At 41.7% G+C, this 14,680-nt stretch overlaps 2 protein-coding genes across 2 annotated transcripts; both read left to right on the forward strand.

Moving 5' to 3' along the window:
* The first annotated feature begins 1,328 nt into the window (after positions 1-1,328).
* On the forward strand, positions 1,329-10,425 carry LOC111235314 (protein NDNF-like). Its single transcript, XM_022763732.1, has 4 exons — positions 1,329-1,402; positions 4,150-4,402; positions 6,207-6,331; positions 8,346-10,425. The coding sequence occupies exons 2-4, from the start codon at positions 4,224-4,226 to the stop codon at positions 9,794-9,796; spliced, it is 1,755 nt and encodes a 584-aa protein (XP_022619453.1). The 5' UTR covers positions 1,329-1,402; positions 4,150-4,223; the 3' UTR covers positions 9,797-10,425.
* A 1,166-nt stretch (positions 10,426-11,591) lies between these two features.
* dnajc9 (DnaJ heat shock protein family (Hsp40) member C9) lies at positions 11,592-14,679 on the forward strand. The gene is made up of 5 exons (XM_022763853.1): positions 11,592-11,917; positions 13,144-13,284; positions 13,640-13,894; positions 14,148-14,234; positions 14,323-14,679. The coding sequence occupies exons 1-5, from the start codon at positions 11,744-11,746 to the stop codon at positions 14,422-14,424; spliced, it is 759 nt and encodes a 252-aa protein (XP_022619574.1). The 5' UTR covers positions 11,592-11,743; the 3' UTR covers positions 14,425-14,679.
* Position 14,680: the final 1 nt, after the last annotated feature.

The following is a 14,680-nucleotide window of genomic DNA, read 5'->3' on the forward strand; positions in this document are numbered from 1 at the left end:
AGCTAGAAGACCTGAACCCCAAATCCAGAGAACCTCACATGTAAAGTAATGAAAAGTAAAGAAATTGAATCCAACCAACACCCTAAAATCTATCTGGATCACCTGTCCACATTTGAAAGTATCTAGTATCTAAAACCTGTAGCTAAAATCTATACCCTACATATGAGCTCTGTTTAAGGATACAATAAAGGATATGATATAGTAACACTAATGAGCAATGAAGAAACACGAGCTGTACTGTGGACCCTCCTTTTCATTGTTTTCAATTTTATATCTTTAGAAAAAGCTATTCTATTAATGTAATTAAAAAAAATAAAGGTCAAAAATTAAAATGTTTTGCTGCACAAAAAAAAATTGAAGTTTTAGAAACATGTCAATAGTCCAGTTTTCCTCTTTATATTTAACACGGTACTGTTATTTGTTTTAAAGCCAGCGAGGACATAAATCCATTAAGTGGCTGAAAGGCCATTCTTCCATTTAAACATGTTCATTTCGAGGCAGTCTATGCACCTGATTGAACAAGAGATAGGGGCACAAAGACAGCACAACCTCTAACATGCCGTCTCTAACACGCCTTCTCCTAATACAGATGTTATCAGAGCAGCCAGAGAATGGTTAATGTATTTAACTATAACATCACCTCCCCTTTACACTCTCTCTCTCCCTCACTCTCTCTCTCTCTGTCCTCATCACCACCCCCATTCAGCAATCTCCCCGTCAGCCCCCTCACACTCACCCACTTGCTCCCTCACTCTCAGATTGCACATACAGATACACAAACACACACAATCACACATGAGCCCATTTGAATTGCAAGTGAGATCTGTTCACTACCAGAGGAGGTAAACAGAGGGAACAAGTGAAAAGAGCAGGAGGCGGAAAAAGAGTGACAACAGAGGCCAAACGAGAAGAGAAGAGAAGAGAAGAGAGGAGAAGAGAAGAGAAGAAGAGAAGAGAAGAGAAGAGAAGAGAAGAGAAGAGAAGAGAAGAGAAGAGAAGAGAAGAGAAGAGAAGAGAAGAGAAGATCCAGGCTTCACTGACCGAATGACATTCACACAGTGTTTAGCAGGACAAGCCTCCAGATGTGAAGGACTGAGAGACTGAGAGAAAGAGTGAGGAGAGAGAGCCTGGGAAGCTTTGCACCACACCAGGGCACACAGCAGCTGGGACAGCCCTAAAGGGACACCTGAGCCCTGAAGAGACACCTCCTGAAGTCGGGAGTGAGCAGCACCCCATGGGAGAAGGAGTCAGTGGAACACCCGACAACAACCTGCTGTCGCTCCTCCTCTCTTCGCAACCGGCTCTCATCCCCCTCTCCTCCTCCTCCATCCTCACTCCCTCTCTCATTTGATCCCATCCCTCACTCCCTGCACCGGAGAGGGAGAGCGTGCACTGAGAGAAGGTAAGGATGCATGCATGCTTGTTGTTTTCCTTGCAGAGCATGTGTGTGTGTGTGTGTGTGTGTGTGTGTGTGTGTGTGTGTGTGTGTGTGTGTGTGTGTGTGTGTGTGTGTGTGTGTGTGTGTGTGTGTGTCGGTGTGAGTGCGTCAGCATCTCAAATTTCAACAGGATGTGTAAGTCAGCAACTTGTTTCTTTGGATCAGTTCTTTTTTGAGTGAGAGCGTGTGTTGGTCTCTGGAGGGTTTTTAAAAAGCCGAGACTGATGCACGGCACTTTTCATTTGTTGCAGGATGGTTTTCATCTTGACAGTGTCACATTTTTGCACGTTTGACGGCTGTGTTAATCTGTTACCTGTGTATTTTATCGCTCACTGTGTCTGTATATTCTCTCTGACAACCAAAAATTCCCTTCTCATTTAAAAAGAAAAGTATGACTGTGCAGTGGGGCAGTGATCACAGAGAGAGAGTAGACATAAAGTATGTATCAAGAAAGGGCAGGATACTGTATAAAAGTGTGTGAGGGAGAAACAGGAGAATGAGAGATGCAGGCACAAAGGGACACTGAAAGTAAGGAAGACAGGAGAAGGGTTAATATATTTGAATATACATGCAGCATGGTGGAAAATCAGCCGTAAAATCCTATCAAGTGCCGTGGTCATTGCATGTTACCCTGCCATCATCTCATCAACCCCCACCATGAACCACAGGCCAGTTCTTTGCCCACAGTAGTTTGGGGGGACAACGGATCCTGCAGGGACCACCCCATGCCATTTAATCTGTCCCTGCCCGCAGATAACAGAAGGCAGATGGTCCTGCCAGAGCACAGGGAGATAGAAGATAGCTAATACAATGTGCGGACAGATAACACACAGCACTCAACCTGTCCCTCTGAAACTGAGCCTGCATCAACTTCTAAATAAGGCGGCCAAATGAAGTGAAAAGCAGACGGGAAAAGAAGGGCAGAGAAAGAAAGAGAAAGAAATAGAGCAGGGTTGAAGTATCCTTAATTAATACCCAAACAGTATCCAAAAAAATGCAGTCAGTTGACTGTCTGGGATAAACATAACAGACATAGGAAACTCATCTAAAAGAAAAAAAAAGCTGAGCAGATAGTGAGCGGGACCATCAAAGTCATGAGCTCCTGTGTTTAAAGGGGAGTGTGTATTTATTTATTGAGGGCGGCAGTTAAGTTCACTAAGCTCCCTCTCTCTGTAAGACCCAGTCTCTTTTGCCTTATGAAAATTCAATTGGCCGTAATTTGCTGAAGAGCTGTATGCATATTTTATCAGCAGTTGCATTTTGAAGAAACAAGCCCGCCAAGCTTTTTTGTTTCTTCATCTTTATCAAGTTTGAAATAGGGGGAGTCGGGGGGGGGTTAGGGTCTGCGAGACTGTGCTGCTGCCTGGTAATATGTGGCACATTAGAACCCATTCGACACGGGGGCTAAAGTAAACACCAATCAGCTTCATGTGTCTGGCTAAAACACAGAAACAAATTCATTGCAACCATTTTGCATAGCAATGTTTTTTTTTTTCTCTGATTCCAGCTCTCTTCTCTTCTTTCTCCTCTTTTTCACTCTCTGTCTCCTTCCCTCTAATTACTCTAGGATCCAACATCCTCCTCTTCTTGCTCTCCATTTCCACAGCCCTCCCTTCCTCAGCCTCCCCTTCCTCCCTCCCTCCCATTTCAATCTGCCTCTCTCCCACTGCATGTCTCTCAGTTAAAGCTTTATGGGTCGTTCACTCCCCTCTTTCTGTGCAAGGATAATGAGCAGGCGCCTCTGTGTGACTTTGTAGCTGTGCAACGGTTTGCGAGTTTGGATCTCAGAGCGTCCCGGGGCCCAAAAGACTCAGATGTACCTTCTGTAGACGCCTCCATGGTTCCACTGTGATTGTCATCTGATCTATAGGGCACAGCACTGACATAATACACCTTGTTAGAGGCAAGCGGGGAGTGTGTTTGTGAAGACTGTGACTTTGAACAAATGTGTTTTCTCTGGGGAGAAAGAAGAACACTGAGACCTGTAGTTATTCTGTTTATTATCATTAAATCACAACCACACACACAATCACACACCCATATACAAGTACATGCATGAAAAAAGACGGGAAACACTAATAGAGTGTGAAAGAAATAAAATAAAAGACAGGATGAAAGAGAGATACAGACACAATCTGATACAAGTCCCTCTTGTTAGGCTTTGCATTTATGTATGCTGATTGGATTTGACTGCATCAGAGCACCTCCAGGTGTTGTTTGTGTACCTCTCCCCACATCAGTATGGCGTCCCTTTCTCCTGATAAAGTAGCGTTAATACCCATGATGAAAGATATTTGGAGAACAGACCCATTTGAACTCCCCCAACTAAAAATAGAAATGTAGATGTAAAGGCATCGACTTCAGAGTGATATTAGCAACCCACTTCACACTTTGAAAAGTGGTGCGATGGGTGATTTTTTACAGTGAGTGTCAAGCTGTGCTACACACACATCCCAGAGTAATATAGCATGGCAATTTCTTTTCCCCTGCATGAATAATTCTGTCTGAATAGGATAGGATGTTTCTTCATATCAATGAATCATCAGCTGCTACAGCTCTTTAGTGTCTGTGTGAATGGTACTGTCGAAATTTAACTAAGTGTGTTTGAGTGCATTACAGTGTGTGTGTGTGTGTGTGTGTGTGTGTGTGTGTGTGTGTGTTGCCGATGGGCTCTGATTGATGTTCTTGACCTTTCCACCATGCGTTTACAGAGCCTGGGAGACATCCAAGACGTGGTGACCGAGGAAAGTCAAAGAGTGAAAGAGACGGAAAGCAAGAACCCACGATGGCACTAATGTCCCTGTCCTGGTGTCTCAGCGCAGCCTTGGCGCTGCTTTGTGGCTCATCGTGGCCCCAGGTGCACTCATCTCTGGCACCTGAGAATGAGGTACCACTTCGCCCCACCACATGGTTACCAGAAGGAAAGATCACCTCTATAACCCTCCCCAAAGGACGAACTCGCAGGTAGGGTTACAGACGGGATAGGGGGATGAAGCAATAAGCATTTATGTGGGCTGCTTTTTGCCATTAGAGTTGCAACCACTGATTATTTTCAATATCGATTAATCTGTTGATTATTTTTTCATGTGGTTGATTAATTGTCTAGTTTAGTGACTTCCAATTAGGAAGAACACACACACACACACACACACACACACACACACACACACACACAACAAAAAAAACACTAACCTCAGTCACCTGTAACACCTGACCATGATGTACCATGATCAATGATGGAAAAAAGTACCCAGAGCTTGTATCACAGTGTAGAAATACTCTGTTACAAGTAAAAGTCATCCAGTCAAAATTTCACCGAAGCAGAGGTACAAAAGTACAAGAGCTTCAAAATATACTTTATGAACTGTCAGTAAAAGGTAAAAAGGATGACAGGGTACTCATCTGACAGGCCTGTGAGTGAGAAAAGGTTGGGGACCACTCTTGACAATATAAAGTCGGATAATAGTGAATAATACCTACCACAATTTACCTGAGTCCGAGGTCTTCAAATGGTTGGTTCCGTCTGACCAGCAGCCTCAAATCCAGAGATATGAAAACAAACCAGCGGAGCCGGCAAAAATCATCCCAACAGGAAATTCTCGAAACAGTTTGCTTTGCTGACTTCTGGTGCTAAATTAAATAAGTTTGTAAAACTCAACATGGCACTACATGACTCCTTCACACAAAAAAAGTATAGATTTGTCCTCATTTGCAGTTCATTGAAGACCTGTGAATACATCTTGAGGCCTGCTCATCAGCTCTGCCCTTGTTCCCACTTCAATAACAAGTCACCAGCCATCCCCCAACCACCTTTTTTTGGAGACAGTGGCTGATTCCAGCACCACTGTAGAGAGAGTGAGAGGAAGTGAAGCCCATTTGGCCTGAACCCGACACGACAGTGCCAGCGCTTCCTTTCTGAAACTGGGAGCTGAAAATTGCGAAATGCAATCTCCCTGTGTGCCGCAGTCTGTCCACCGGTGCAGTCATGCAGAACCGCACGGCAAATAATGGAGAGAAAACACTGATTCAGAAATTAATCACTCTATTAAATAAGCCGCAAAGCGCCCTTGAGAATGACAGTGTCGCACATCTGTTTGGAAACAACCACCATCTGCACAGAATCATGAATAATGGTGTCGGTATGGAAGAAGAACAAATATTTATTAACAAATAGCCATGCACTTACTTCATTTTCTTGAAGGGTAATTAACTGTGAAGAAATGACATTTTACACAACAGTTTAGGTTAAAAGAGACAGACGTGTTCTATTCAGGCATCTTTGTGGTTGTAAACAGCTTAACATTGACTTAAAAGTTAAAGAACAGTGATTATTTGAATCTGATCACATCACAGTGAGGGACATAATAGTTTCTATGCTAAGCACGATCCCAGATAGTTACAGCAAACAGGCAGATATCCATCTGAAGCTGTCAATGCAGCCTTATCATCTGATGCCCAGGTCACCTCTCATGATCTGCTATCAAATGACTGATCAGCATGTAGGCAAATGGAAAGACAGCATTTGGCAAATGTTTGAAACAGCTGCAACGTTGAAATTGCCAGGCTTTAGGAAAGAAAATTATAACCAGCCCACCGTATCTGCGAATCATCCAGCAAAATGAAAGAATGTTGCACAGTATGCGCCGGAAGATATCTTGTCTTCTCATCCATCACCTTGCAGCTGAATGGAAACAGGATGTTATCTTTTTGACTTTCCCTGTGAGGAATCAAACAGCTTCTTGCAGTTATCTCCGGTGTTTCTCCGCAGGCTATACTTCACACTGAGGAAGAAGGCCCCGGCGCTGTCGGTGACCATCAGCCCCTGTGACCTCCCCATCGAATGGAGCTTGGCTGCCCGCACCCTGAAGGACAAACCCCTCAAGAGTCCGCAGTGTGAGTGGACCAAAAGACCACAACCTGCACCTTCAGACACCCTGATGATCACCACTGCATCTGACTAAGCCAAGACAATTAATAAGATATTATCATCACTACATCACAGATAGGGAATTAGAGGAGGACAAACACTCTAATCTGACTAAACTTTGTATTTGTAGAAGAGAGTTTACTTTCTGGAACAGCTTTATAGCCAGAACTGGGAATACATATCATAGGTGAGGATTATCAAACTGTTGGATGACAAAAAGGAAAACATTTTCTGATAGTTTTTGCATTATTTGTTTGACTTTGGATATTTGCAGCCTGGAGGTCATAGCTTTAATTTACTACTACCATTTTATCACATTTATAGAACAATAAACTAACTCTATAATATCACTGCTGAGGCCCCTGTATTTTGAAAAGCACCTAATGGTCACCAAATTTCTTTATCACAAATTCTCAGGCAGATTAAGACAGATATTATTTTTTACCCCACATCTTCTTATCAGCACGCTCTCTCCATTTGCTCAAGTTCAAAGCATGGAAAGAAGCTATATATTTTTCTAAATATCACCTACTATCTCTGACAGGGACACGGACAGTGAATGTTATCATATCTGGCTGTCATATTGTCATAAATTTTCTATGAGGATTTGGATTTTAAAATCTCGTAAAACACACACACATAAAGATAAAAATGACCGCCATCTCTTGATTCAAACATTGAATAAACAATAAAATCCAACTGCGCTCTTAGTCTGCAGTATTTTGTGCTTAGCAAACCAAACTAATCAGATAAACTCGGAGGAACCACAGCACAGCAACATTACGTAGTGGTTTTAAACTAAAGTTGGGGCAGTAAAGTAAAGCTCAAAGTGATCAAATTTCAGGCGCAGATTTCTGGATACCAAAATACGTCTTGGAGTTTTTCATGAGCTCTTTTTCCAGGTTAAACAAGCTCCCCTACATGGTAAAATAACATTATGAAGTTATAAAATGACACATGAATCATTCAGACCCTGAGCTCATGGGTCCCCATTGCCAGCCTGAATTATTCACTTTGATTCTGTAACATTTGGTCTCATTTGAGGAGCGATTTCTCATGTGGAGCAGAGATGAACAGTGGAGACGAGTGGTGACGGGTTTTTTTCGTGTTTATTTGCCAGTTGCGTCATTCAAGTGAAGAGTGTGTACTTCAGAATGAAAACACTTTAGGTATGAATGAAAATACTGGCAACCATATTTTGAAGTGGCAGTTGACATTTTATTTATTTAACTGTTCATTCATTAGCTGCTCAGTATTTTTTTTTATTACAGCCAGGTTTGGTGTGCTGGGTAGCTTTGTTTATTGTTTAAGTACTTTATGCAATGTGTCCTTCAACCCCCAAAATCTGAAAAATGAAATACCTTGTGTACTTGTACACAATTATGATGCTGCTCTACATTACAGAACTGTGTTCACATCTCACACATCCACACTACAATTAATAAACTGTTTTCCCAGTGACATTGTATATAAATGTAATTTCTAGGAGACAGGATTGGTGTCCACTGGTAGCCTGACAACCTCATGGTAACGACAAGAATCCAGCAAGTTTTTATGCTAATCTAAATTAATTCCCTCCAAGTGTGGTGTTGATCTTCTCATCTAATTCTTGGCAAGACAGTTCATGTGTTTTTTCCATAATGAAAAAAATACTTCCTTTAAGATGAGCAATTAAGAGCCTGGTGTAGGATGATTCATTCTTTTGTGATATCATTAAAGAGCCCCCCAGACATATTTTATAACATATGAAAGTTTTCTGCTTTTAATGATAATTTGTGTCTGGTTTGTCTGAAGTTTCCACAAAAAACTTCAATTCACTTGTTAAAATTTGTAAAATCAACATCTGGCCTAATCATTCTTCCTAATTTAAAAATCCAGAATCTATAGAGATGCAAATATGTTTCTTTCAAAAGTATAACTGCAGGTTGCACTGAAAAGTCCATTCTCAGAGTTTTCTTCTCTTTTTTCCTTTCTTCACAGGGAGCACCAAAAAGAGCATGCCTGAGGTGTGGTGGCGAGGTCCTGGGACTGAGGAGAAAATACACAGCTTCACCGGCAATGTAGTAGACACCTACAGGGGTCCCTCCCATCCACATGCTTCCATCTACATCCTGAGGCTGCGCTCCAAACAGCAGAACACCAGAGCTACAGTGTACCTCCACGAAGGCCTGGGGCCCTCAGGCACCTTCCCCCTGCTCCCAGCTGACCCTCGAGTTCACACATTAGGAGTAGGCATGACCAGTGTCACCCTCAGTTGGCCGCCCAGCGCCTCCATTACCAGCCTGCCACACGCAGAGAAAAGTTATGATTACTGCGTCCTCGTCAACTCTCAGAAAAACTACCCCAGCCTTTGTGCTGCCAGAGAGAGCATGAGGAAAGAGAAAGACCAGAGACAAGAAAAGAAAGAGAGGAGGAGGAGAGTGACAGTGTGGCCAATTTTGAAAGAGTGGTGGTGGCAGCAGTGGGACACTTATCCTGAACCCCAGAGTCCAACTTCCTCCATCACTGATGAGTATGCTGATCTGCAGTGTGTGTGTCAGGGGACAGAGAGTGTTTGCACTGTCTCTGAGCTCCTGCCTGACACCCAGTATTACTTTGACGTCTTTGTGATGGACAGGCTGAACGGGACCAACATGGCGTACAAGGGGACATTTGCTCGGACACATGAGGAGGCTCGGCCGGCGATCATCACGCTAAGAGAAGGGGAGCTGAGGTGGGTGACCTTCCACGACAGAGGCTCTAACTCAGAGCAGTTCTTCACTTTCCGTCCTCGGGGCTGGCAGCAGAGTGGCCTCCTTACCTTGCAGAGCTGCGGTGGGGGTGAAAAGGTCAAGGTCACTGTGTCCAGCAAAGGTCAGGTGTTGACCTCGCAGGCTGTGGGGGGAGATTTAGTGCACATTTGGCTCCAGGGAAGTCCTTCCTATCTTATCCACTTAGAAAGAGAAGGAACTACCACAAGCCAGATCCCTGCTGCTACAGATCTAGCTCTGCCAGGAGGTCTGATGGCTTCAGTCAAAATGCAGACCTCCTCAGCTTACCACCGCAGAGGGGTCCCATCTCTGCCCTCCACCTTGCAGATAAAATCTTTCAACCGGTTGCGTGGTTGCAACAGTGTCACACTGGCCTGGATGGGAACAGAAGAAAGAAGTCTGTACTGTGTGTACCGCAGAAAGCTGGGAAACCGTGAACCAGAGGCCGGGGGAGTATCAGCTCTAACTGCACCCTGTCTGGGACCAGAGTCCCGCTCTGACACCGAAAGGGTTCTCTGCAAGTATTTCCAGGAGCTGAATCCTCGGCGGGCCGTCACTACGGCTGTGATTGGGGGCCTGGAGCCAGGGATGGCCTATGTGTTTGATGTCTATCTAATGAGACGCTGGGGGATCCCTATCAAGTACGCCAGCAAGATGGTGAAGACCAGAAAGGAATGCTGAGCTGCCGCCCCCTGCAGGAGGTTTTTAGACTGTCCCAGTTTAAGGGAAAATGCCATGGACATGCTGTAAAGACTGACCATGAGAACGAAGCCATTTGACTGTTGTGGAGAGACTGTTATCATAACAAAGAAATCTTCCCTGGAGGAGCAATGGTTATATTCAAACTCCACTTGCATTACACATGCAAGTGGATGGAAAGCATATGAGAAGGATCTGCACACCAGCAAAAGTTCATAACATTTACAATACAACTCTCGTGCTTTTGTCATTTTGTTTTTCATTGTTGATCATGATGATGATGTGCCAGTTGTCCAAGTGCTTATTTTGTGTCTGAGTACAAAGGACAGATGAGGTTTGTGATGACAGAAAGTCAATACAAAAACAACAACAGAGACTGTGCCAAATATGCAACAGAAACAGATGGGGCAATAATTGGATAACATCTGAGACAGGGGGGTTTTCAGTGTATATCTGCAGTGCTGCATATTGTACAGGCTTATAAACACAGATGGGTGCAATTTACAGATGCTTAGTTCAAAGTCAATGTGTATCGTTGTGTTCTGCTTTCGCATGAAGCAGTGAAAAATACTTAGTGACTTGCCTCATTGTCTTTGATGTATTCTTGTGCTGCTTCGAACGCACCAATAAATACTAGGGTATCTGTATGTTCTTGACTGAGTGATGCATGTATTTAAGCTGGACTGTCAAATTAGATTTTCTTGCTAAAAATTGTTTTCAGATAGCTACCACTTTTACTGTAATAGATGAGGCCTTGCACAGTTCAGTGCCATACTAATTTGTGACATTTCTGTCTAAATGGCGTTATTAGAATTAGAAAGACTCAGGTTAAAATATTACTGCTAAAATATTGTTCCAAACTGAATGATTGTGGCTTGGAGTGGCCCTGCCTCATCAGTTCATTATCTGTCCTTCAGCTGCCAAGTAATTACTTATTCATACTCACTAAGTAGTGAATAAAGCCCCATAAGACAGTGGTTAAAGTGCATCAGTATAAAGTCAAAGGAAATGCAGCTGATTATAATGACACTGTAAGGTGTTAAACTATATTCAGTTAAGTTCAGTTAAACATAGGTTTAGGATTAAGAGTGTGAGTTTAAAATGGAGTCAGGATCAGGTTTTTAAGAAGCATAATAATTATTATTATCAATTAATAATCAGAATTAGCATTACCAGAGTCTAGAGAAATGCTTATACCTATATATCTCAAAGAAGATTGGTAAATAAAAAATAGATGGAGAAGCGTTGCAAAACAATTTAGTAATTCGATTTTTCCAGAGACCAAATTCTATATCTGTTGTACAATAAAGTTTTGAAAGTTATTTTCCCCCCAAATCCTTTTTTTAATCAAGTAATAATAAAGAATAATTTTTTTTTTAAAAAAGTGATAAACATTGTGAGAGAAATTACAATCAAGTCTTATGGAAAGGAAAAGCAAAATAGAAATGACAAGAACAACAAAAACTAAATTAAAGAAGAATAAAATAAAATACAGTAAATTAATGACTACAATAAGCTATATTAAAGGCAGATTGATTTTTAAGTGTTTTCAAAGATGTATAAGTGATTGTGCAAATAGCTACTCTCTTTGTCTTACATTACAATCATCGCATTTACAATAAAATCGATCTTGGGATCTTTAAATTCAAAAAATAAGAAAATAACATCCGTCGTAGGAAGTCCTCATTACATAGTCCGACGTATTCAATACTGGGAACCAATAAGACGCCGTCTTTGTTTGTTACGTAAGCACGTCTCTCTACGTACGGATGTGCAGGAACAGACCAGCGCGCCAAACCAACACAGAGAAAGCAAAACACGAGAGTTCTGGATAATAAACCACTAAATTCGGTTGTTAAAACGTCTTCTAGACGCTTGAGAAAAAATACATCACCGGACAAAAACTCTAATCAACGTACTTCGGTCAAAATGGGTTTCCTCGAGAAGTGCCAAGAGCTCTTCAAGACCTCAAACCTGTACGAGGTGCTGGGCATCAAGAAAGAGGCGACCGAGGCAGAGATCCGGAGGAGTTACTACAAAGTGTCGCTGAAAGTCCATCCTGACCGGGCTCCCGAAGACCCGCTGGCCACAGAGAAATTTCAGGTAAGCTGTCAAGCAGCGCACACACTTAAAAGTACCATTACACTAGTGTAACATACTCCATTACAAGTAAAAGTGCTGCACTTGTGCTACTGAAGTAAATGTACAGAAGTCCTATTATCAGCAGAGTGCTCGTGGTATCAATGGTAAAAAAAAAACTCATTCTGCACAAAAATGGCCGCTGTCAGTGATATATTATTCTATGTGACATATTAGATAACTGAGGCATAAATTAAGCATGTAGCATTTTACTGTTTATGTTGAACTGGTTTTAACTACCTTATAGTCACCTGACTGTATATAAAGGAGGTATGGCTCCTACTAAATTACATTTTCTAAGATTATTATATGTAACAATAAGTAATAAATAACGAAGAACTATATATCAGTATAAAGTACAATACTTACCGTTGAAATGCAACAGACTCAAAGTATAAAGTAAGAAATACTCAGTTTAAGTGCAAGTTCCTCAAAATTGTACTTAAGTACTTAAGTAAATGTACTTAGTTACTTTCCACTACTGATTCTGCATTTGTGACATTTGTAGGAATGCAGAGATGTTTTTGAACATTGTTTTCCCACTAATAAATCAGCCAAAGCCCATGATTATGGGCATTTTGGATGAAAGCTGCAAGTATTTATTATTTTTCTGTTGATCAGCTTATCAGCTGATTGTTTCAGCTCTAAACCAAATAAAAATCAGAAAGGTCATATGGATAACATCTTTTGTAATTTTAATAGTAATTTCATATCACAATATTGACATATTATACTGTATATTGTGGTATGCTACATTTTCTTTAAAAACAACTGAGAAACTGTATAGATCAAATAACCAGATGGAAATATCTGTGACTTTTGGTGTGTCCAATGAATTAAATACCCGACAGATAGCACTGAGGCGGCAATCTCGTTTATCTGCTATTGCGAGGTAAAAATTGCTGATAGATGACAGCACTGCCCATAATGTGCTAACACAACCATAGATGTGGATCAACGTTTTTTTTCTTTAAAAAAATTTGTATAAAAAAAGACATGGCAAAATTTGGCCATTGACTAATTTCTAATGTACCACAGTATATATTGTCACCTAAACATAACATATATGCAGCTTTTAAAAGCTGATGATAACTAATGCCCTCAGTGCACCATTGGTGCAGTATCTCCACATCAGTGAGCGATGCAGATGTGTGAAAAATTGATTCTCACCTGACTCTTTCCCCCTCCAGGTGTTGGGGAAGCTGTATGCGGTGCTGAGCGATAAGGAGCAGAGGGCTGTTTATGATGAGCAGGGAGTGGTGGATGAAGAGTCTGACACCCTGAGCCAAGACCGCTGCTGGGAAGACTACTGGAGGCTGCTCTTCCCTAAGGTATCAGAGCACAACAGGAGTTTTCTTTTCTTTTTTTTTAACTAATGTGACTCAATAATGAGCCAAACGTATTTCTTTGTCTTCACTGTTTGTGTTTTTCTGGGGATTTTATGTTAGATGATATACAGTACTATAAATGGGGATCAAGGTTATTGAGTTATTGCATGATAAAACAAATGTGAAATGTACACAGGTTAACAGTGGATTGACACAAACATAATATTTTTCTGCTAGTTTTATCTGTTGTAGTGTCATAAAACTACACATGTACATCATTTTACAGCCTTGACAAGCAACTGTCACACACCTTTTATTTGTCTTGACAACCTGCTCTGCCTCTGCATCCATGTCCTAGATTACAGTGCAGGACATCCTTGAATTTGAGAAGAAATATAAGGGCTCTGATGAAGAGCAGCAGGATGTGATCCAGCTGTATGTGCAGCACCAGGGAGATATGGACGCCATCACAGCCTCGGCTCTGTGCTGCTCCCAGGAAGACGAGCCCAGGCTCTGCAGCATCATCCAGGCTGCCATCGAGAGCGGAGAGGTCACAGCGTTCCCAGCGTTTACTCAGGAGACTGAAAAGAAGAAGAGGTCTCGTAGGAAGAGGGTGTGAAGCGACAAAATTTATTTTTCACAATTTTCTCTCATGTGATTGTTAGTGGCACTAAAACCTTAACACCTTATATTGTTCAGTAACAAGATTACTCTATTGATTCAAATGTAAATATAGCATGAGGCAGTGAGGAGATGTATACCTGCACCAGTCAAGCGTACGCTCATACACAGTATCTACACACAAAGCACTTGGCTCTAATGTCTTTCAGCTTTGTCCAGTAATGTGATTGCATTTGACCTTCCAGGCTGACAGAGAGCGACAAGAAGCAGAAGAAATGCAGAAAGAGATGGGGCTTGGCGATGAGGATGACAGTCTTGTGATGATGCTCAAGGTAACAAATGCATATACACATGTCTGTAATTGACAGCGGGTTGTTTGTTTTTCTTCTCAATAACTGTCCCTTGTTTCTTATATTCCAGCAAAGACAGCAGTCCAGAGAGAACAACTTTAACAGTTTCCTGTCTGACCTGGAAGCCAAATACTCCAAAAAAAGTGGGAAATCTAAAAGAGGAAAAAAGTGAACAGCGTAGCGTACAGGCTCTGGTTGTAGCAGATAAAATGTATGTAAATTGCAGCAGATATCGTTCAAACAAACAAAAGAAAAACTTACACCTACGCCTGACTGCTCACTTTTGTGTGCCTCCTCATGAAACTGTCCTTTATTTGGCCTCAGTAGCTTTTTATGCCATGTCTATTAAAAAGTAAATGCATCTTTTATGTATTGTCATTTATGTCTTTTGTTGTCAATCTTCATAAACACAAATAAATTCATATTTA

Source organism: Seriola dumerili, unplaced genomic scaffold (assembly GCF_002260705.1).
Source record: "Seriola dumerili isolate Sdu_G_001 unplaced genomic scaffold, Sdu_1.0 BDQW01000478.1, whole genome shotgun sequence".
Lineage (NCBI taxonomy): Eukaryota > Metazoa > Chordata > Actinopteri > Carangiformes > Carangidae > Seriola > Seriola dumerili.

Bases quoted from the DNA above. Each gene is read 5' to 3' on its own strand.
- LOC111235314 (XM_022763732.1), top strand. From the start codon at position 4,224: ATGGCACTAATGTCCCTGTCCTGGTGTCTCAGCGCAGCCTTGGCGCTG. The intron at 4,403-6,206 runs GTAGGGTTACAG...GTTTCTCCGCAG, and splicing joins CCCAAAGGACGAACTCGCAG to GCTATACTTCACACTGAGGA. The intron at 6,332-8,345 runs GTGAGTGGACCA...CTTTCTTCACAG, and splicing joins ACCCCTCAAGAGTCCGCAGT to GGAGCACCAAAAAGAGCATG.
- dnajc9 (XM_022763853.1), top strand. From the start codon at position 11,744: ATGGGTTTCCTCGAGAAGTGCCAAGAGCTCTTCAAGACCTCAAACCTG. The intron at 11,918-13,143 runs GTAAGCTGTCAA...TTCCCCCTCCAG, and splicing joins TGGCCACAGAGAAATTTCAG to GTGTTGGGGAAGCTGTATGC. The intron at 14,235-14,322 runs GTAACAAATGCA...CTTATATTCCAG, and splicing joins GTCTTGTGATGATGCTCAAG to CAAAGACAGCAGTCCAGAGA.